The 24,133-nt window shown below is 42.8% G+C and overlaps 1 protein-coding gene across 4 annotated transcripts in view; it reads right to left on the minus strand.

Moving 5' to 3' along the window:
* Positions 1-24,133, minus strand: part of btbd8 (BTB domain containing 8) — a 106,159-nt gene that overhangs the window by 70,801 nt on the left and 11,225 nt on the right. For 3 of the 4 annotated variants that reach the window (XM_072574692.1, XM_072574693.1, XM_072574694.1), the window contains exons 4-5: positions 1,547-1,845; positions 486-603 (exon numbers count right to left, since the gene is read on the minus strand). In XM_072574692.1, coding sequence (XP_072430793.1) covers positions 486-603; positions 1,547-1,845 — 417 coding nt within the window. Of the gene's footprint in view, positions 1-485; positions 604-1,546; positions 1,846-11,792; positions 11,943-24,133 lie in introns of those variants that run through there. The other variant, XM_072574695.1, reaches the window with a different exon arrangement.

Genomic DNA, 24,133 nt, shown 5'->3' on the forward strand with positions numbered 1-24,133 from the left:
ACTGATAGAAGCAGAAAATATACAATTTGGTGACTTCTTAGTGAAGCAATAAAAAACACAAGATGAACCAACACTTCTGGAATCTCAAAACTGTTACACCATATCACTAACAAAAAAAGTTAATACCTGGATCATAATTGGAAAAGGCAGCGAGAAGCAAAAAGGACATGCCTCTTCCCATAAAAAGACTTTGTTTTCTCAAACGAATTCCGAAATGCTGAAAAGTAGAATTTTCAGTCATCTACAGTAGTCTATAAAATTTGAATGCTAATGAGATAGATGAACAAAACCATGGTAATATTTCATGTAGCAAGATCAATTTCTTTGTGTACAATGTTGCAATATGCGTGTATGTACACACACAATAAAGAAAGACTTTGACATTTAGGTTCAATTACCTCTATCAATATATTGGTAAGAAAATAACACAAACACTTCATGCCTGTTTGATAGCAAATATGCTGGCATAATTAATTGTACAATACCTGTGTGCGTGAAAAGTTCTGTTCTCAACATGAAGGGTTATGTCAGGACAACATCCTTTCCGATATAGGGATAAGAGATCAGCACCCAGTATAGATGCTGGCTCTGGTGCAGAATCATCTGTTCGAGAAAAGATATCAACAGATGTTAAAGAGTTAAAGCATTAAAAACATAGGTTGCTTTTCTTTTTGCGAGCTTGGTTTCAAATTGGTTGCTGCAGCCCATATAACAAATGTCCCAGTAAACAGTATAACCCACGCAACAAAACAGCTGAGACCATATTAAACTTTCAATTGAGGTTAGATTAGAAAGCCTTTTTCCTAGTTGTGGTTTGTGCCACTAACCACCAATAACATCACTACATAATGCAAGTTCCATTCAGATCATACTGCCCTGTAGGATTGACGAGCAAGGACGGATATTCTATTTTCACTTGGCAGCCTGAAGTCAATTTGAGAGCATACAGGAATAGGTCTCAAGGTCTGAGAGAGTGTCCTCTGCCATCCAATAAGAAAACATTTCCACTAAATTCTCTGTATCCTGAAGATCACAACTTGCAAAATTGTCTAGCCACACCAAAAAATAAGTTGCAACATAATTGAACATTTACAGCCAAACCTCGCATTTCAGCAGTTTAACCTATTTTCAAACGAGCTCCGCCACTCACAAATTGGAGCTCTCAGGAAGAGCTATCGCAGATATAGAGGAGTGACCGTCAATGAAGGAACAGAAGAACTAGGAGCAGAAGCAGACAATTCAGCCCTTCTTGCTTGCTCCACCACCTCAACATGACAACCCTCAGCAGTTCCAAAAACAAAAGCTTGGCAGCATTTCATAAAAGGCATCCACTGGTTATGACAATTTTCCACTACTTTTAAAATTTAAAAATATTGGCCCTTCATGAAGGAATACCTGTTCATAGACAATTTTAGTTATAAATGGAAAGCAAAAGCCAAGACTCGTGCAATTTCAGGCATTCAAGAAAAGTTAGGAAATGGCCAAGGTTAGAATGAAGCATAACTGAAAACGAAATGGAAAAGTTATTACTTTGGCTGTTACCTACCACTGGATAGAACCTCATCCGCTGCTTCGGTTTCCTCAGGCATATCAAACATTGCTTCAGGCATATCATCTTCCAACAGGCTTGAGGTCAACATCTCTTCATTCATTTCCAAGGTCTGATTATCAGGAGGAAAATTATTAAATGGCAGATATCTATCACCACTGCTCATGCCCAAATTATGAAAAACACTATTGAGAGAGCAAGTTTCTTCAGTCTTCAATCCTCCTTGATTGGGCTCTTTGTTCAAGAGCAGTTCTTCTTCAAGATGGTCTACTTTTCGATCTGCTGTATAAATTTGCCTATTACAGAATAAGAAGGGGAAACAATTTCACCAACTGTTTTCTGGAAAGTTTCTTTCTAATAACGTCTCTCATAACATCTGTACCTTTTTTTTCTATTCATCCAAAGACATCTGGAATATATATCACAAAATAATTAACACAGCGGTCAGCATTGGTAACACGGGTGAGAAATAATTGGCATGTTCCCAATAGATTCATTTATCAGTGCCCATAAGCAAACCTGGATGAAGAGAGTAGGTAAAGCACATAAAAGGCAACTCCCTTGACCACATTAAAATTCATATTTATATATGCATTTCTAGTCATTGGGATTTTCCATCAAACTTTGCTTCCATGTGAAATTATAACAATTGTAGAAATGAAGCAAAATACTGCAGAGACTAGAAAATACTAAAAATAGAATGCCTAAGATCTGAAATACAAACAGCCAAATTTTCCATCTGAGCTACTGTATATATCTGTATGTTGAGTCTTTTACAAATATCTAGAGTGAGCATTGTTTCCTTCTGTGTTCATGTATCATCTGACTCACCCCAAAAGCAACATGAGCAACCTGCTATTACCCTACTTCTAGGTTATAGTCCAACGGGTTTAATTGAAAGCACACTAGCGTTCAGAGCGCCGCTCCTTCATCAGGTGGTTGTGTTTCAGAGCGCTGCTCCGAAAGCTAGTGTGCTTCTCATTAAACCTGTTGGACTATAACCTGGTGTTGTGTAATTTTTAACTTTGTATACCCCAGTCCAACACTGGCATCTCAAAATCACCCTACTTCTATGTTGCTATAACTTGTCTAAAACATGGTTAACGCAATAACTGAAATTAAAAGTAAAGCAATGGTCTTGATAGTATTCATTGCAATTGGCTACCTATTACCATTACATTATTTTTAAAAAAGTCTTTCAAAGCATGAACCCCAATGATATTAAGGGACTAAATTAACAGAGCTGCCAAACCCAACAGATTAAGGAAACATAATTAACTTCAGTAGAGATTAATCTGGATCATTAATTTCAGAGTTGTTCAACAACCCTATCATTTAACTGTAAGGATAATTGTATTTAAATGTAGGATCAAGTTCAAACGAACAATAATCCTAGCTGACCATTTCAAATCAGGAATATCCTTAATAATAAACTGCAAGACAAATTTTTACAATGTAAAACCAAATTCCCAACAACTACAGGATTTTATTTTCTGCAATACTGATTACATACTATGTACTTGGAAGTTTAAAATAACATCTTTTAAAAAGTTGTAAATCTTTCCCTTGCATGTTTTCTGAATGAGTCTGAGATTTACAATAGCTCTTCCAGGTCTAGATGATCCTCGTTCACCAGTTTACAAGCTGGAAATTCAAATACTGAATTTCAGACAGTATAGCTTTTTTTGGTACTTCACTCTTAGTGGTGCTGTATTGTAAGTTTGTAGAATGGAGTTCAAATGTCTGCTGTCTCTAGATGCATGAGCTACTATGTATAAATAAGCCTCGCAAGCTAATCACTAATTTATGTCCCATCGCCAAACTCCCTATCGAGTTATAAAGCTGCTCAATGGCAGTAAACAACATTCAGTTTCAGGATGCACATATCGGATTTATTTAGCACTGCAGCTTTTACTGCCAATGTATAGTTACTTGCAGGGTTTCCTGAACGCCAGACTCCCATAGACTTCCCAGAGGAAATCAAAATGTTAATAGAAATTGCTTCCTATGTATTGCATTAATCTTCTGCAACTACTTTTCCCCGAAGTAAAGCAATATAAAATCCTTCCAGAACACAAACATGGAACTGCAAATGGGAATTCCCAAGTGAGCTGATTTTGAAACAACAATAACATTTTAAACAGGGAAAAAACCTCATCTTAAGAATCCGCAGAATTTTTATAACATTAAAGGGATTTAACAAAAAGGTTTCATAATCCCTGGACTAGGTAATATGAGTGTCCCAAGGTGGAGACTGACTCGTGATCAACTCACTTCAAACTAAACGTTGCCACTGGAGCCAAGGATAATACTTATTGCCTTCCTTGCAATCCTACCTGCTAGTGATCAAGGGAAACCTGGTTTTAAAGTGCAGAGATGAAACACAATAACAGCAGGTCGGGTTGTGAGCACATGTCTGACCTATGAAACCTTCAAGCGGTCCCTCAAAAGGCAATGGACTTCTGGTTAGAAACAGAAACCAGGATTAAGAGTAGGCCATTCGGCCCAACAAGCCTGTTCAACCATTCAATGTGATCTTCCCACTTTCACCCAAGACCCCTTGATCAACATTCCCTCTAGGTTGAGTAACCAGATAGCTTCATACCTTTAAACTCAAACAAAATTATTCATTTTTCTTCAATATATTCAGCCACAGATTCCACAGCCCTCTGTGGTACAGATTCACCCAAGAGTGAATAAAGTTTTCACTTCAGTACTAAATGGTCTACCCCTATATCCTGAGACAAGGCCCTCTGGTTTTAGGCTCCACAAGCCAGGGAACCATGCTAACAATAATATAGTTCTGTTTTTCACACCCAAGCATATAAGCTCACATTTACCCACACTGCATTGCATCTGCCACACGTTTGCCCATACATTCAACTCATCCAATTCCCTTGCAGCTTCCTCACATCTCAGCCCAGTTTTATGTAGTCAGCAAATTTAGAAATGTTGCATTTCGTCCCTCATCCAAGTCATTTATGCATATCATGAATAGCTGGAGACCAAGCACTGATCCCTATGGTACCCCAATACTCATTGCTTGCCACTGGGAAAAAGATCTGTTATTCTCACAGTTTCCTTTCTCTCAACTAATTCTCAATTCAAGCCAATACATTACCCCTAACCCACATACTTTAAACTTTGTTCATTAAACTCGGCAAGGTACTTTAATAAAAAGGTCTTCTGAAAATCCAAATATACCACATTCACTTGTTCTCCCCTATCTATTGTACCAGATATACCCTGAAAAATTCCAGTCGATTACTTAACCATGCTGGCAATGCCATTATGCTTTCTAAAAGTTATCACATCTTCTTTAGACGTTTTCCCCGCACTACTGATGTTGGGATAACTAGTCTGTTTTTCTCACTCCCATTTTAAGTAGTGGGGATTATATTTGCCATCATTGAATCTGTTGGAACTGTTCCAGCAGCCATAGAATTTTGAAAGACAACCATTGCTGCAATCGATACTTTCAGGGATGTAGATTATCAGGTCCTGGTGATCCAACAGCTGCCGTTAATCCCATTCATTTCCATAGCACCACTATCTTCCTCACACTTTTCTCAATAATAATTCCCTCAACTCAACCCTACAACTAGCCCTTTGGCTCTCTAACATTTCTGGAGATGTACGTATACCAGGTTTTGTGAGGATAGAACCAAAGTATGTGCTCAATTAAGACATAGGAGCAAAAGATTTAGGCCATTTAGACCATTGAATCTGCTCGGTCATTCAATCATGGCTGATAAGTTTCTCAACCCCATTCTCCCACTGACCTTTAATCCTCAAGAACCTATCTCAGTCTTAAATATACTCCATGACCTGGTCTCCACAGCCTTTTGTGGCAATGAATTCCATAGATTCACCACTCTCTGGCTGAAGTTGTTTCTCCTTATCTCTGTTCTAAAAAGGTCTTCCCTTTAATCTAAGGTAGTGACCTCTGGTCCTAATCGCTGCTACCAATGGAAAGATCTTCCCATCATCTACACCGTCCAGACCATTCAGTATTTTGAATGTTTCAATTAGATCCCCACCTCATCATCTAAACTTCATCAAGTATGGACCTAGAATCCTCAAACATTAAGCTTTTCATTCCTGGGACCGTTCTCATGGATCACCTCTGAACATGCTCCAATGTACATCCTTCCTGAGATATGGGGCCCATAACTGCACACAATACTCCAAATGTGGTCTCACCGGAGCCTTATAGACCCTCAGAAGTACATCCCTGCTTTTATATTCAAATCCTCTCAAAATAAAATGCCATAATTGCATTTGCCTTCCTAACTACTGACTCAACCTACAAGTTTACCTTGAGAGAATCCTGGACTAGAACTCCCAAGTCTCTTTGCACTTCAGAACCTTCTCCCCATTTAGAAAAATAATCCATGCCTCTATTCTTCCTAACAAAGTGCATGAACTCACATTTTCCCACATTGTACTCCATCAGCCACTTCTTTTCCCGCTCTCCTAACCTGTCCACATTCATCTACAGCCTCCATGCTTCCTCAATGCTTCCTGGCCCTCTACCTATCTTTGTATTCATCTGCAAATTTAGCCAGAATGCCCTCAACTCCTTCATTTAGATGTATAAATAAAGTGAAAGGTTGTGGTCCCAGCTCTGAGTTTTGCGGAACACCACTTGCCACCCTGAGAAGGACCCTTTTATCCTCACTCTCAGCTTTCTACCAGAGAGTCAAACCTTGCCTCTGACACCATGGGCAAGGTAGCCTCCTGTGCAGCACCTTGTCAAAAGCCTGTTTGAAGTCGAGGTAGATAACATCCATAGGCTTTCCTTGGTTCAACCTGCTGGCTACTTCTTCAAGAATTTGTCAAGCATGACCTCCCCTTGATGAAACCATGTCGACTTTGTCCTATTTTAATCACACACTTCCAAGTATTCAGAAATCTCATCCTTCACAATGGATTCCAGGATCTTGCCCACTACTGAGGTTAGGCCAATCGGTCTGTAACTTTCCGTCTTTTGCCTTGCTCCTTTTTAAACAGGGGTGTCATGTTAGCAATTTTCCAGTCCTCTGGGACCCGCCATGATTCTACTTATTCCTGAAAGATCACCACTAACACCTCCACTACCGCTTCATCTCTCTCTCTTAGAACTCTGGGATGTAGTCATAGTCACAGATGTACAGCACAGAAACAGATCCTACGGTCCAACTTGTCCATGCCGACCAGATATCCTAACCTAATCTAGTTCCACCTGCCAGCACCTGGCCCATATCCCTCCGAACCCTTCCTATTCATTGCAATTATACCAGCCTCTATCACTTCCTCTGGCAGCTCACTCCATACATGCAACATTGAGTCAGTACGTTGCTCCTTAGGTGTCTTTTATATCTTTTCCCCGTCACTCTAAACCTATGCGCTCTAGTTCTGGACTTCCTCACCCCAGGGAAAAGTCTTTGTCTATTTATCCTATCCATGCCCCTCATAATTGTATAAACCTCTAAGGTCACCCCTTAGCCTCCAACGCTCCAGGGATAACATCCCCAAGCTTATTCAACCTCAAATCCTCCAGCCTTGGCAACATCCTTGTAAATCTTTTCTGAACCCTTTCAAGTTTCACAGCAACCTGCCAATTAGAGGGAGACCAGAATTGCACGCAATATTCCAAAAGTGGCCTAACCAATGTCCTGTACAGTCGCAACATGACCTCCCAACCCCTGTACTCAATACACAGATCAATAAAGGAAAGCATTCCAAACGCCTTCCTCACTATCCTATCTACCTGTAACTCCACTTTGAAGGAGCTATGAGCCTGCACTCCAAGGTCTTTTTGTTGAACAACATTCTCCAGGACCTTATCATTAAGTGTACAAGCCCCGCTTTCCCAAAATGCAGCAACTCACATTTATCTGAATTAATCTTATCAGCCCATTGACCCATCTGATCAAGATCCTGTTGTAATCGGAGGTAACCTCCTTCGCTGTCCACTACACCTCCAATTTTGGTGTCATCTGCAAACTTACTAACTGTACCCATTACGCTCACATCCAAACTAATTATAAAAATGACGAAAAGTATGAACCCAGCACCGATCCTTGTGGCACTCCACTGGTCACAGGCCTCCAGTCTGAAAAAAACCCTCTACCACCACCCTCTGTCTTCTATCGTTGAGCCAGTTCTGTATCCAAATGGCTAGTTCTCCCTGTATTCCATGAGATCTAACCTTGCTAACCAGTCTCCCATGGGGAACCTTGTCGAACGCCTTACCGAAGTCCATACAGATCACTTCTACTGCGCTGCCCTCCTCAATCTCTTTGTTACTTCTTCAAAAAGACTCAAATCAAGTTCATGAGTCAATTTCCCATGCACAAAGCCATGTTGACTATTCCTAATCAGTCCTTGCCTTTCCAAATACATCTAAATTCTGTATCTCAGGATTCCCTCCAACAACTTCCCACCACTGATGTCAGGCTCACCAGTCTATAATTCCTGGCGTGTCCTTACCACCTTTCTTAAATAGTGGCACCAAATTAGCCAACCTCCAGTCTTCCGGCACATCAACTGTGACTATCCAAGATACAATAGGGAATCTAATCTAAATATCTCAGCAAGGGGCCCAGCAATCACTTCCCACAAACAAGAGTGGCAGAAACATCATTTCTGACTGGATTGACATGGAAGCTAGGAATATTGGATGCCAAAGTCCTACTTTTTGAAATGGCAAACTGCCTTGAAATGGCTTTGGAAGGGAATGAGTTGAGTGAGGTTCCAAGACTCTACCTTTAATTATTTTATTCCTGTTTGTTGACAACTTCAAAATCGCACTATTGTTAGATTTTTTTGTGACAATTAGATATCAATCATTTGGTCCAGGTGATTTATCCACTTTCAGGCCAGTTTTTCTAGCACCTTCTCCTTGGTGATGGCCACTAAGCTCAGCTTTGCCCCCTCACTCTCTTGAATGTTTGGGATATTAGTAGCATCATCCAGTGTGAAGAATGATGCAAAGTAATTCAGTTCCTCAGCCATTTCTTTGTTCCCCACCACTATCTCTTCTGTGTCATTTTCCAGCAGTCAATGTCCACTTTTGCCCTTTATATATTGGAACTGGAGTTGGAATGAGAAACCCTACAGTGTAGAAACAGGCCCTTCGGCCCAGCAAGTCCACAATGACCCTCTGAAGAGTAACCCACCCAGATCCATTCCCCTTTTACTCTACACTTCCCCCCTGACTAATGCACCTAACCTACATATCCCTGAACACTATAGGCAATTTTGCATGGCCAATTCACCTAACATACACATCTTTGGAGTGTGGGAGGAAACTCATGCAGACACGGGGAGAATATGCAAACTCCACACACACATCAGTTGCCCAAGGCTGGAATCAAACCCAGGTCCCTGGCACAGTGAGGCAGCAGTGCTAACCACTGAGCCATCGTGCCACCCCATATCTAAAGAAACTCTTAGTCTTCCTTTAAGAACAAAAGAAAATTACAGCCCACAATAAAGGCCCTTCAGCCCTCCAAGCCGGTGTTGATCCAGATCTTCTATATTACTGGCTAGCTTACTCATTTAATCTGCTCCCTCGATTTCTTTTTTGCTTGCTGTCTGTTGAGAAGTTTGCAAACTTCTCATGGTTTCTCACTTCACCATATTATATGCTTTATTTTTTGCTTTTGTGCTATCCCTGACTTCCCTAGTCAGCCATAGTTGCCTCATCCTCCCTGTGTTTAGATCAGAGTGATGCTAGAAAAGCACAGGTCAGGCAGCAGAGGAGCAGGAAAAATCGACGGTTTCAGGCAAAAGCCCTTCATCATCCTCCCTGTACCATGCTCCTTTTTCCTTGGGATGAATCTCTGCTGTGCCTTCTGAATTACTCCCAGAAACTCCTGCCATTGCTGTTCCACTATCTATCCTGCTAGGCTTCTCTTCCAGTCAATTCTACTCAGCTCCTCCTTCATGTCTCCATAGTTGCCTTTATTCAGCTGTAATATGTTACCTCTGATTCTATCTTCTCCCTCTCAAATTGCAGAGTAAATTCAATCATATGATCACTTCCTCCTCAGGGTTCCTTCACCTTTAGCTCCCTTATCAAGTCTGCCTCATTGCACAACACTAAATCCAGTATTTCCTGTTCCCTAGGGGGCTCTACCACAAGCTGGTCCAAAAGCCATCTTGTAGACTTTCCATAAATTCCTCTTCTTGCAATCCACTGCCAACCTGATTTTCCCAGTCCACCTGCATATTGGAATCCTCCATGATCACTACAACTTTGTCTTTCCTATCTCCTGGTGTATCTTGCGCCCCAAGATTGTTCTGCCACAACTTTGTTCCCCTTTATCAGTTCCCATTTTTGATAATAATTTGTCATTACTAATTTTTCTCTATACATATTTATTGGAGATTTTATGGTCAATTTCCATACTCACTGCAACTTTACTCTCATTTTACAAGTTCCCTTTCTTGATCAAAACTTTTGCCCTCTTTTACTGAATTCCAAAATGCTCCCAATCAGGCTGGCTTCTTATTCTATCAATTTTATAATGTTCCCTCTCCTTAATTTCTTTTGTTTGCTTATGGTTGACCCGCCTTCCCTCTTATCTTGCACCAGACAGGAAAGAACAAGTGTGTGAATTACAACATGTTCTTTAAATATAAACCAATGCCTTTCCACAGTCAACCCATTTTGCAAGGTTTGTCAATTCATCCTTATCAATTTGTGTCTCAGTTTCTTTTATTCAGGACCCGACTACTTTACACTCCATTTTGTGAAAAATTCTAGCATATTATAGTCACACTTCCCCAGGTGATCCCACCAAAAAAAAAGATAATTAGTTAATTAATCCTCATTTGCATAACACCCAACTTGTTCTGATTTCTTCTGTAAGCCTTGCCTTATATCTCCATTACTATTTGACAGCTTATAGATAACCCCCAATGTTTTCTGCTCCCCGCTGTTTCTTGTCTTCACCCATACAGATTCCACATTATGATTTCAGAGCCAATATCCATCCTCACTATTGCATTGATTTGTTCCTTTACTAACAAGGTTTACTTACCTCCTCATTTTTGTGTCCTTTCTAAATACTGAATAAGGCTGGATGTTCATTTCCTATCCTTGTTCACCCTGCAGCCATGCCTCCTGTAGCCACAACTTCATCTTAACTGTTTATATCTATTTATATCTTTAATTCATTAAAATCTGTGAATCCATAACATGAATGCCAATGCTCCACATAAGACAAAACCTTTTAGACTTTTTTTTTGGTTAGTTGCTAGTCATCTTAGTTTTATTTACAGTCCTCTTTTTTTTCTGCCTTCCATTTCTGCTTAGGACTTTTGTCTTTTGTCCCTGTTCTTGTTTCTCCTTCCTCTGTCTCCCTGCTTAGGCTCCCATGCCAGTCATTCTAGTTACCTTTCGCATAGTCCGATACAGGATTGTGGTGGTACTACAGTCAGAGATGCTGCATTTGTGATCAGATGACATGTCAATATGTACCCACTCATGTTAACAGTCGAATGTTAACAGTATAAAGGCACTGTCCAAAGAACAGCAAAAGGAGCAACAGAGTTCTTCTGGTGTCCTAGTCAAAAATTAACAAAACAAGTGATCTGCTTATTTATCTCACTGCTGTTTCAGTGGCTTTGCTAACTGCCCAGTTCTATGCAGTAGTGACTATACTTCAAAAGGAATTATTTACTCACAAAACAGGAAATGCTCCAAAATCAAGAAACATGTAAAACAATACCTCCTGCATCATATAAGGGAATCTCTATGTAAATTGTAATCTCCTGACAGAGGTTTTGTTAAACACGAGAGAGACCTGCACCAGCCTCTGAAATCCACCCTGAAGTCCCTAACCACACAGACACAGTGACCTAGGTGGAGAGGTTTGATTAATAATGATCAAATTGAATAGCAAATTTGGTGCAAAGAGTTGAATAGCTATAGCATCCTTAAAAGATTAGGCGGAGAGGGGAAAGATTCAAAAGGGACCGAAGGGGCAACTTTTTCCATGCAGAGGGTGTGCCTGTACAGAATGAGCTGCCAAAAAAGGAAATTGTGGAGGTGGGTACAATTACAACATTCAAAAGGCATCTGGATGGGTACATGAATAGGAAGGGTTGAGAGGGATACAGGCCAAGTGCTGGCAAGTGGAACTAGATTAATTTAGGATATCTAGTTGGCATTGATGAGTTGGACCAAAGGGACTGTTCCTGCGCTTTACACCCGAGACTCGAACCTGGGCCTCCTGGCTCAAAGTCCCACCTGCTCCAGAGGTGTAATAAGATCAAAGTTGGCGAGAAGATTTGTAGCACGGGTGCTCGTTTTTGTGGTTCTGTTCACTGAGCTAGGACGTTGTGTTGCAGACGTTTTGTCCCCTGTCTAGGACTCATCCTCGGTGCTTGGGAGCCTCCTGTGAAGCACTTCTGTGATCTTTCCTCCAGCATGTGTAGTGGTTTGAATCTGCCACTTCCGGTTGTCAGTTCCAGCTGTCCGTTCCAGTGGTCGGTATATTAGGTCCAGGTCGATGTGCTTATTGATTGAATCTGTGGATGAGTGCCATGCCTCTAGGAATTCCCTGGCTGTTCTGTTTGGCTTGTCCTATAATAGTAGTGTTGTCCCAGTCGAATTCATGTTGCTGGTCATCTGCGTGTGTGGCTAGTTGGTGTTCATGGATGCGGATCGTTAGCTGTCTTCCTGTTTGTCCGATGTAGTGTCTTGTGCAGTCCTTGCATGGGATTTTGTACACTACATTAGTTTTGCTCATGCTGGGTATCGGGTCCTTCGTTCTGGTGAGTTGTTGTCTGAGAGCGGCTGTTGTTTTGTGTGCTGTTATGAGTCCTAGTGGTCGCAGTAGTCTGGCTGTCAGTTCAGAAATGCTCTTGATGTATGGTAGTGTGGCTAGTCCTTTGGGTTCCGGCATGTCCTCGTTCCGTTGTCTTCCCTCTAGGCATCTGTTGATGAAATTGTGCAGGTATCAGTTTTTGGCGAATACATTGTATAGGTGCTCTTCTTCCTCTTTTTGCAGTTCTGGTGTACTGCAGTGTGTTGTGGCCCTTTTGAATAGTGTCTTGATGCAACTTCTTGTGCGTGTTGGCACACTACCATACATCAAGAACATTTCCGAACTGATAGCCAGACTACTGCGACCACTAGGATTAATAACAGCACACAAGCCAACAGCCACTCTCAGACAACAACTCACCAGAACGAAGGACTCGATACCCAGCACGAGCAAAACCAATGTGTACAAAATCCCATGCAAGGTCTGCACAAAACACTACATAGGACAAAACAGGAAGACAGCTGACAATCCGCATCCATCAACACCAACTAGCCACGAAACGACACGACCAGCTATCCTTAGTAGCCACACACGCAGATGACAAGCAACATGAATTAGACTCGGACAACACTACTATTATAGGACAAGCCAAACAGAGAACAGCCAGGGAATTCCTAGAGGCATGGCACTCAGCCACAGATTCAATCAATAAGCACATCGACCTGGACCCAATATACCGACCACCGCAGCGGACAGCTGGAACTGACAACCGGAAGTGGCAGATTCAAACCACTACAAATGCCGGAGGAAAGATCACAGAAGTGCTTCACAGGAGGCTCCCAAGCACTGAGGATGTCACCTAGACAGGGGACGAAACGTCTGCAACACAAATTCCCAGCTCTGCAAACAGTGTAATAAGATCTCTGTACAGGCTGATTAGAAAACATCTATAAAATGCTCTATGTCCCTGAAAACAGATGTGGATGAAGAGATTCATTTAGAGATAGGTCACTTTCACAAAAGAGCCTGAATCACTTCTAAGAAGTCAAAAGAGAACAGAAACATTAAATCTTTCTTTCTTCACAGATGCTGTTATACCTGCTGATATTTTCCAGCACTTTGGTGTTTTTTTCAGTTCTTTAAAAGCCAAGCACTGTGGATTATGAAGTTTGAGAGGCTTCAAATCACAGAAAGAACCTATTTGGCCCACCAAGTCTTGCCATCAGCAACGTTCAGGTGAAAACTGGAGGGCTAAAATGAGATGCATTATGGTTAAGGTTGGTTTATTTCCTTTGATTTTTCATCTTGTGACAGTTATGAAGAGTTCATAGATCAATGCTGCATTCCTTTTTCAATTAAAAATATAGATCAGTTCAAGTGGAGTCTAATGGGACAACATCTATATTTAATAATGGAAGGTGTGCTTCCTCATACTGTCAAGGTGAAGTAATTGATCCTTCCCTTTGCACTTCCCTCACCAGCTGAGCAACTCCATCAGCACTTTATACAAGGCAAATTAATCCAATCATAATTTATGTATTTCTGTTATTTAAAATAAGCTAAAAGAAATACATTTCACAAAAGCATTTTTGAATGTGAACAATATTCCTTTATGCAAAATGTATAATTTTAAAATAAGTCAGACAGCAAGATCTTTTTCCCCTGTAAACAGATTACATTATGCCTTCACACAGGTCACTGGATCCATGCAGAGCATTATCTGAATTGATGCAATTAGGAAGCTGAATGATTTTTGACACACAGCCAGTTTAAAAATAGGATAATGCCCCTGAACCACTTTACAACTCCATCATTCAAATCTGTACAATTGGTTTTCGTTAGCTTTATAAAGAATGGGATTAAATTAACCGGAATCTACCCTGTACTACAGTACTGATGCAGCATTTCCACATCACTGACTTTAAATCAGACAGCAAATACGGCTTAAAAGCATTACGCATTCTCTTTCCATTGGAAAAGTCCAAACTTCATTTTAATTTTAAAAGTTAGCTTGAAGCAGACAATGCTCCAAAACACAAGATTGTGATTGAATCCAGTATTTGATTTTTACTTTAATAAAAAGTGAAAAATGTTCCAGAATAAAAGTAAATTTATATAAGTTAATGCATTTCTGAGGGGGGAAACCTAATCCTAGAATTCTTTGAAGAACAATGTTTGACAGAGTTAGGCATGTGACTTCCTTCCACATCTTATTTGGTTTAAAACTGGAATTTCAAAATAGGATGTTACAGCAGGGTCAAGACTAAGCGACAGTGATAAAATTAAAAATTTCTTTCGTGATCTGTCTGAAGCCTATCAAGTGGTCAACCTCCCACCACCTTCAACACCTGCAGTCTTCTAGCTAGATGGGGATACAATTGGGGCGGCACGGTGGCTCAGTGGTTAGCACTGCTGCCTCACAGCACCAAGGTCCCAGGTTCGATTCCAGCCTCGGGTGACTGTCTGTGTGGAGTTGGCATAATTCTCCCCGTATCTGCATGGGTTTCCTCCGGGTGCTCCGGTTTCCTCCCACAGTCCAAAGATGTGCAAGTCAGGTGAACTGGCCATGATACGTTGCCCATAGCGTTAGGTGCATTAGTCAGAGGGAAATGGGTCTGGGTGGGTTACACTTCAGTGGGTTGATGTGGACTGGTTGGGCCAAAGGGTCTGTTTCAACACTGTAGGGAATCTAATCTAATCACTCGGTTCCATTCTGATCAACTTGTATAGGAAGAAAATAACTTGCATTCACTTCTCTTCTTACTGCTACACCATTGACGCCTGGTATCTCTCAGGAATCTATGCTTAGTGACCTCCTATTTCCAAACTGCATGCTGCCCCTCAGCAACATCATCTAAAAGAAACAGGGTTAGTTTACTCATGGCCATTACCCTCAATCTTCTACTGTTGCTCAATTATTAGGTTGCTCATCACACATCATCAGATCACTAGAAATTTCTTCTAAATAAGAAAAAGCAGGAAAACTACAACCATTGTTTTCAGATCCCATTCCAAGCTCCACTTCCCAGCTGCTGATTCCATCCTCCTGGAAACAAAGATTGATCCAGTCTCTTTGCGATCTTGGTGTCAAACAGAAAAGGAGTTTATCACCACCTTTCTGCGGCAAAATCCCTATTCCACCTCAATATCACCACTAGATGTTGCCTGTCTCAGCTCATCTGCTGAAATTCTTATTCAGGACTTGGGTGCCTTTGAACTGAACTATTCCAATGCTGGTGGCAAACCCTGATGGCTTCTTGCTCATTCTATACTTTGTAAGCTCAAAGTCACCAAAACTCTCTTCCCCATGTCTTAACTCACACCAGCTCCCCACCACCCAACTCTCATGTTCACTGACTCACAATCACAAAATGTCTCTATTCCTTTTTCCAAATTTCTCAATTCCCTCACTCTTTCCCGTAGCCTGCATATCATAGCTCCTTCAATTCTGGTCTCTTGAGCATTCCTGAAGGAGGGCTTATGCCTGAAACGTCAATTCTCCTGCTCCTTGGATGCTACCTGACTTGCTGCGCTTTTCTAGCAACACATTTTTCAGCTCTGATCTCCATCATCTGCAGTCCTCACTTTCTCCTGGTCTCTTGAGAACCCTGCCCCACTTCATTTCGATTGTTCCATCATTGGCTGCCACACCTACGGATGCCCCAGCCCAATCGCTCTCTATGGTGTACAAAGCCGAGAGCGTATAGATAAGGTACATTGGAAATAACTGCTCCCCATAGTGAAAAAGAGTCAATAACTAGGGGGTACAGTTTTAAGGGAAGGAGCTGGAGGTTTAAAAGGGATTAGAAGGGAAAATATAAATTCACCTAGGAGGTCATAGGTATCTGGAACCCATTATCTGAAAGCATAGTAGAGGTTGGAGCACTCAAGACACTGAAGAACCATTTAGATGTGCATTTAAAATGCCATTGCATAAAACACAATGGGCCAAGTGGTGGAAAATGGGAATAGAAGAGATGGATGTTTGATGACCAATACAGACATGGACTGAAGGGCCTCTTTTCATGCTGTTAAAATCTAAGTTTTCTGAATGTCTGGCCTAAGTTGCTTTGTGTCTTACTTTGTTTTATAATGCTCCTGTGAAGAACCTTAGGTTATTATATTTATATGGTCTCTTTTATACATCAAAAGGCAGTATCTTAAATATATAGAGGGAAATGAAAAGTGCAGCTCTCCATCAGCACAACACTGCTGTCCACAGGGATCTGTCAATTGCAGTTCCTCAACCTGCCCCAGAACAGACAATGAATTCCAACTTTCCAATATGGACTCCAAGAATCTCAGTCCCCAAAGTTCTCTCTACTGGAGCACCAGTGGAACAAAAGTAATTAGATTAGATTAGATTAGATTACTTCCAGTGTGGAAACAGGCCCTTTGGCCCAACAAGTCCACACCGACCCGCCGAAGCGCAACCCACCCATACCCTACATCTACCCCTTACCTAACACTACAGGCAATTTAGCATGGCCAATTCACCTGACCTGCACATCTTTGGAGTGTGGGAGGAAACTGGAGCACCCAGAGGAAACCCACGCAGACACGGGGAGAACGTGCAAACTCCACACAGTCAGTCGTCTGAGGCGGGGAATGAACCTGGGTCTCTGGCGCTGTGAGGCAACAGTGCTAACCACTGTGCCACCGTGCCACTCACAATTCAGGTGCTGCAACCAAAACCACATTTAAATATTTAAAATCAGCGCTTCATTAACTGTGCTGCACTTTGCTTGGCTTATATGTAGTTTGCCCAAACAATGTACTCAATAGTTTTTCCTCTTGAAGTTTAAAACAATATTAAGCACTATGGGCAGCACGGTGGCAGTGGTTAGCATTGCTGCCTCACAGTACAAGAGACTTGGGTTCAATTCCCACCTTGGGCAACTGTGTGTGGAGTTTGCACATCCTCCCAGTGTCTGCATGGGTTTGCTCCCACAGTCCAAAAGATGTGCAGTTCATGTGAATTGGCCAGGCTAAATTGCCCATAGTGTTAGGTGAAGAGGTAAATGTAGGGGTATGGGTCTGGTTGGGTTGCCCTTCAGAGGGTCGGTGTGGACTTGTTGGGCCGAAGGGCCTGTTTCCACGTTGTCAGTAGTCTAATCTATCTAAATCAAACAAATTTAAAAATGCATTATCTCCCTGCACTCAAGCATAATTTTAAGATTACTGATCCGGAAGCATGTCTAAAATATTGAAAAACTGGCGCCAGAATAGATCTTCTTGATAGAGGAGCTATTTAGGTCTCATTTTATGAATTGCCCACAGTTTTCAGGTTATTAAAAATTCTAAATCAAGCTACTGTACATTTAAAGGAAAGAGACAGATGTCTTCAACTTGTGGTTTCATGGAAGATTAGTTTTACCAGCCTTATTCAGAACTTAATTGACACAAGGTACACTCTGCGTAAATTAATCTAAATTAGTAATACAATGCAGAAGAGTGTGATGTGAGTACTGATATGGAGCACTGCAACTCTGGTGCTGTGAACAGAGGAAGATTTATTACGTACAGCACTCACCCAATTCAGTGCTCCTTTTCATGAGAGGAATGTGTGTGTGTATAGGTAGGGTGGACGTAGTGAGAGAGAAAGGGGTGGCAGTAAATGACATAGGAGACCAAATTCTTGGTGCTCCGACATTTCATTTGGTTCTGTTCATCGAGGATAAGCAGGCTCGAGCACTGCTTGCCCTCAATTTAGATGGATAATGGTGAAGGTTTTAGCTATTCCTCAGAGGAGGGCTTTGTAACTCCAAGTTTGAGAATTACATTTATATGTTTGAATATTACACAAGTGGAAATCTCTGAGCTGTTCCATCCCTCAGTGCCTCTGGATGTTGATCTAGACCTGTTCCAGAATTAATTCAATGTCTTTCTTAACCTGAACTGACCCACAGAGAGAAGAGGGGCATAGAAAGGGGACGCAACAATAAGTGTTGGGATGGACAGTCAAGATATTTAGGGGAAAACCTTACTCAAATCCCTGCTCCCTCACCACCAGACACCTGGAGGAAGACCGCCTCATCTTCTGCCTTGAAACACTTCGACCCCAGGGCATCAATGTGGACTTCAACAGTTTCCTCATTTCCCCTTCCCCCACCTCACCCTAATTCTAAACTTCCAGCTCAGTAACTATCCCCATAACTTGTCCGGACTTGTCCTACCTGCCTATCTCCTTTTCCACCTATCCACTCCACCCTCTCCTCCACACACCCATTGTACTCTATGCTACTTTCTCCCCACCTTCCTCTAACTTATCTCTCCACGCTTCAGGCTCACTCCCTTTATTCCTGAAGGGCTTTTGCCCGAAAAGTCGATTTCGAAGCTACTTGGATGCTGCCTAAACTGCTGTGCTCTTCCAGCACCACTAATCCAGAATCTGGATTCCAGCATCTGCAGTCATTGGCTTGGAGGGGAAGTTAAAAGCATTCACCATCCCGACTTGGAAATAGAACAAAGAAAATTTACAGCCCAGGAACAGGCCCTTGGGCCCTCCAAGCCTGTGCCGATCCAAATCCGCTGTGTAAACTTACTTTAAAAAAATTATTTTAAAAATGCAAGTCAACACTTTTGTTTTAATACAGTGGTGATAACTGTGGCCAAAACACATTCATAATGGGAGCCCTTCTGATTTGTTAAAACCTTTTTTAGGGAAGGGCATCTGACATCCTTAACCAGACTGGCCTAAATGTAGCCCAAAGTCTCAAATGTGGTTGACTCTTAATTTCTCTATGAAATGTAGATGCTCAAACTGAATGCTTCCCGGCCCTTACAGAAAGTACATATCACATGCTAATGTCAAAAGATCCTTAAGTCTATTCCACAACTCTATAGCATCCTGACAGACCTCAATTCTACTTTCCTGCTCCCTCCCAAATCTCCAGATTCCCTCAGAAAATAAATCTGTCAGCCTGGAATAATCTCAGTGATGGAGCATCTACATTTCATAGAGAAATTAAGAGTCAACCACATTTGAGACTTTGGGCTACATTTAGGCCAGTCTGGTTAAGGATGTCAGATGCCCTTCCCTAAAAAAGGTTTTAACAAATCAGAAGGGCTCCCATTATGAATGTGTTTTGGCCACAGTTATCACCACTGTATTAAAACAAAAGTGTTGACTTGCATTTTTAAAATAATTTTTTTAAAGTAAGTTTACACAGCGGATTTGGATCGGCACAGGCTTGGAGGGCCCAAGGGCCTGTTCCTGGGCTGTAAATTTTCTTTGTTCTATTTCCAAGTCGGGATGGTGAATGGCTTGGAGGGGAAGTTAAAAACAATGACTGCAGATGCTGGAAACCAGATTCTGGATTAGTGGTGCTGGAAGAGCACAGCAGTTCAGGCAGCATCCAAGTAGTTTCGAAATCGACCTTTCAGGCAAAAGCCCTTCATTAGGAATAAAGGGAGTGAGCCTGAAGTGTAGAGAGATAAGCTAGAGGAGGGTGGGGGGGTGGGGAGAAAGTAGCATAGAGTACAATGGGTGAGTGGAGGAGAGGGTGGAGTGGATAGGTGGAAAAGGAGATAGGCAGGTAGGACAAGTCATGGGGACAGTTACTGAGCTGGAAGTTTAGAATTAGGATGAGGTGGGGGGGACGGGGAAATGAGGAAACTGTTGAAGTCCACATTGATGCCCTGGGGTCGAACTGTTCCGAGGCGGAAGAGGAGGCGGTCTTCCTCCAGGCGTCTGGTGGTGAGGGAGCGGCGGTGAAGGAGGCCCAGGACCTCCATGTCCTCAGCACAGTGGGAGGGGGAGTTGAAATGTTGGGCCACGGGGCGGTGTGGTTGACTGGTGCAGGTGTCCCAGAGATGTTCCCTAAAGCGCTCTGCTAGGAGGCGCACAGTCTCCCCAATGTAGAGGAGACCACATCGGGAGCAACGGATACAATAAATGATATTAGTGGATGTGCAAGTAAAACTTTGATGGATGTGGAAGGCTCCTTTTAGGGCCTTGGATAGAGGTGAGGGCGCAGGTTTTACAGTTCCTGCGGTGGCAGGGGAAAGTGCCAGGATTGGAGGGTGGGTTGTTTGGGGGCGTGGACCTGACCAGGTAGTTGCGGAGGGAACGGTCTTTGTGGAAGGCGGAAAGGGGTGGGGAGGGAAATATATCCCTGGTAGTGGGGTCTGTTTGGAGGTGGCGGAAATGTCGGCAGATGATTTGGTTTATGCGAAGGTTGGTAGGGTGGAAGGGTGGAAGGTGAGCACCAGGGGCGTTCTGTCCTTGTTACAGTTGGAGGGGTGGAATGTAGACGAGATGCGTTGGAGGGCATCTTTAACCACGTGGGAAGGGAAATTGCGGTCTCTAAAGGAGGTGTGTTCTGTGGTGGAACTGGACCTCCTGGGAGCAGATCCGGCGGAGGCAGAGGAATTGGGAATACAGGATGGCATTTTTGCAAGAGGTAGGGTGGGAAGAGGTGTAATCCAGGTAGCTGTGGGAGTTGGTGGGTTTGTAAAAAATGTCAGTGTCAAGTCGGTCGTCATTAATGGAGATGGAGAGGTCCAGGAAGGGGAGGGAGGTGTCAGAGATGGTCCAGGTAAATTTAAGGTCAGTGTGGAATGTGTTGGTGAAGTTGATGAATTGCTCAACCTCCTCGCGGGAGCACGAGGTGGCGCCAATGCAGTCATCAATGTTGCGGAGGAAGAGGTGGGGAGTGGTGCCAGTGTAATTTACGGAACATCAACTGCTCTACGTAACCAACAAAGAGACAGGCATAGCTGGGGCCCATAAGTGTGCCCATGGCTACCCCTTTGGTCTGGAGGAAGTGGGAGGATTCAAAGGAGAAATTGTTAAGGGTGAGGACCAGTTCGGCCAAACGAATGAGTGTCTCGGTGGAAGGGTACTTTTGGAGGCCCTGGTCATAGCGAATGGAGGTGTAGAGGGATTGGATATCCATGGTGAAGATAAGGCATTGGGGGCCAGGGAAACGGAAGTCTTGGAGGAGGTGGAGGGCGTGGATGGTGTCTCGAACGTATGTGGGGAGTTCCTGGACTCGGGGGGATAGGACAGTGTCAAGGTAGGTAGAGATGAGTTCAGTGGGGCAGGAGCATGCTGAGACAATGGGTTGGCCAGGGTGGTCAGGCTTGTGGATCTTGGGAAGGAGAGAACCGGGCAGTGCGGGTTTCCCGGACTATGAGGTTGGAAGCTGTGGGTGGGAGATCTCCTGAGGTGATGAGGTTCTGTATGGTCTGGTGATGGGGGTGGGGTCATGGTCGAGGGGGCAGTAGGAAGAGGTGTCCTCGAGTTGACGTTCGGCTTCAGCGGTGTAGAGGTCAGTGCGCCAGACTACCACTGCGTTCCCTTTATCCGTTGGGTTGATGGTGAGGTTGGGATTGGAGCAGAGGGATTGGAGGGCTGCGCATTGTGAAGGTGAGTGGTTGGAGTGGGGGAGGGGGGTAGACAGTTTGGGGCGGTTAATGTCCCGGCGGCATTTGGAAATGAAGAGGTCGAGGGCAGGTAATGGGCCAGCGCGGGGTGTCCAGGTGGATGCAGTGTGTTGGAGGTGGGCGAAGGGGTCCTCGGAAGGTGGGCGGGAGTCCTGATTGTGAAAGTAAGCTCGGAGGCGGAGGGGAAGTTGCAGATAATGGTGTTCCCATGTATCTGCTGTCCTTGTCCTTCTAGATGAACTGGTAATGGGTTTGGAAGGTGCTGTCTAAGCATCTTTGGTGAATTTCTGCAGTGCATATTGCATTACCATTCCAATTGGAGATAGCGAAATAAGACTCTTGCAGGGATGCAAGAACCTGAGGATAATCACCATTTGCTGCCCATCCTGAATTGCCCTTGAACCATAGACTATCTACAGAGTTGGCATAAACAAATAGAGGAAGTGCTGAAGAAACTCAGTGGGTCTGGCAGCATCTGTGGATACATAGAGATAACATAGGGCTTGAGTACAGTATTCTGGATTAGTGGTGCTGGAAGAGCACAGCAGTTCAGGCAGCATCCAAGTAGCTTCGAAATAGATGTTTCGGGCAAAAGCCCTTCATAGTACAGTGTGACTCTTCTGCAGAGACAATTACAATGCTGTGGCTTTGGAGTCTTAATTAGCTGAGACCAAATTTGCTTCCCCTGCGCAACATTACTTAACAGATTAAATTTACAACAATTTATTTCATGATCACTGTCAATCATCATGATTTATTCATTCACTGAATTTACATTTCCCAGTGGCTGTACTGGAACCTGAATTCCTGTCTCCTGAGGCTTGCCCTCTGCAGCTTACTAAGCCAGTTACACAATCACTCTGCTACCATCTTGGTTTCTGGGACATCAATTAATTTTGCTATGATTTATATTTTTCATGATATAAAAAAAAAAGCACCAAATACAAAATAGTTTCTAAAAACACAAAGGCCTCCAAGAACAAAAGTTGGTTAAACACCACCACTACAGGCTGCAACAACTAACTTCAATCAGGTAAAGCAGTCCACAGTGAAAGAGACTCTGAGGAGCATAAAAAGGGCTTTGGGACAGTGGTAGTGTCCCTGCCTCTGAGTCAGAAGGTCTGGGTTCAAGTCCCTGAGCTGTATCATAACATGTGCAGGCAGCCTGATTAAAATAACTAAGGTAGCACATTGTTGTAAAAGCCCATCTGGTTCAGAAAATGTCCTTCAGCAAAGGAAACCTCCTGTTTTTACTTACCTGGTCTGAGATCCCAGACCAACAACTTGTTTTCTAAAACCTGTCTACTGAAATGGCCAAGGAATGCACTCAATAGAAAATACTTAGTACACCAAGCAACACAGAGTTAATGTTTTGGTCAATGACGCAGTTATGAAGAAACTTCATCACGGTTCGGTTTTTATTTTGGATGTCCAGCAAATGCAGTATTTCAGTTTTGTTTGTAACAAGCCAATTATGTCGAACTGCAATGAAAATGTGTAAGATTAGAAACAAATAGGCCAACTAGCATTAATCTGGGCTCCAGGGTAACAAAGGTGCAATCCTGCAAAGTCATCCTAACACTTGGGTTGTGGGTGGGTGGGTGTTACCTTAACATTGGCAAGCTATTTCACAAACTAAATCAAGCAACAGCTGGGTGGTCACTGATGCAGCATAATACTGTACAGTCTAAAATGTTCAACACTGCTACATCACCATCCTACTATAATCGCCTCTACTGGCAACCTCAACTAACGAATCAGTACTCCTCCTGTTTAGCTATTCTCATTGCTGTAAATTGGAGTACACAATGTTCTCTGGATAAACAACTTCAATGGCCATCACCAAGGATTGCCTTGCAGTACTGACTGAACCAGATAGATAAAAGGTCATCTTTGCCAGAGTGGACCTGCTGTAAGAAAAGCAGCTATTTGACCAGATCATCTCCAATCTACCCATCACTGACATCTATTGCTCAGGGCAGATCCTGTTGTCAATCATTCATTCCCTCCACCGGTGGCAGTAGTCTGTACATCTATGAAATGTCTTGGAGCAACTTGCCAAGGCTCCTTAGACAGCACCTCCCAAACCTACAACTTCTTCCCAGCTGGAAGAACAAGGGCAGCAGAAACACAGAGCTCCCCTCAAGTCACACATTGCCCTGACTTGCAACAGCTGAAGATCCAGGTGTTTCTGAGCTGGGTACCCAGATTTTAAGCAGTCTTTTGTACAAACAATAAACTGCAGCAACCTTTGATCCCTTGTGGAGATGCTTGGAGCAAAGGGTAGAAAAATCTTTTCTCACCAGCACATTCTTGACATCATGGACAGCAAGCTGATCAAGGTCAGCAGAAAAACAGTCAGCATTTTATAAAGAAAAATCCAAACCAGCTTCACTGAAGTGAACTGACATTCAGAGGAAAGTCTTTGCAC

Source organism: Chiloscyllium punctatum, chromosome 7 (genome assembly GCF_047496795.1).
Source record: "Chiloscyllium punctatum isolate Juve2018m chromosome 7, sChiPun1.3, whole genome shotgun sequence".
Taxonomy (NCBI): domain Eukaryota; kingdom Metazoa; phylum Chordata; class Chondrichthyes; order Orectolobiformes; family Hemiscylliidae; genus Chiloscyllium; species Chiloscyllium punctatum.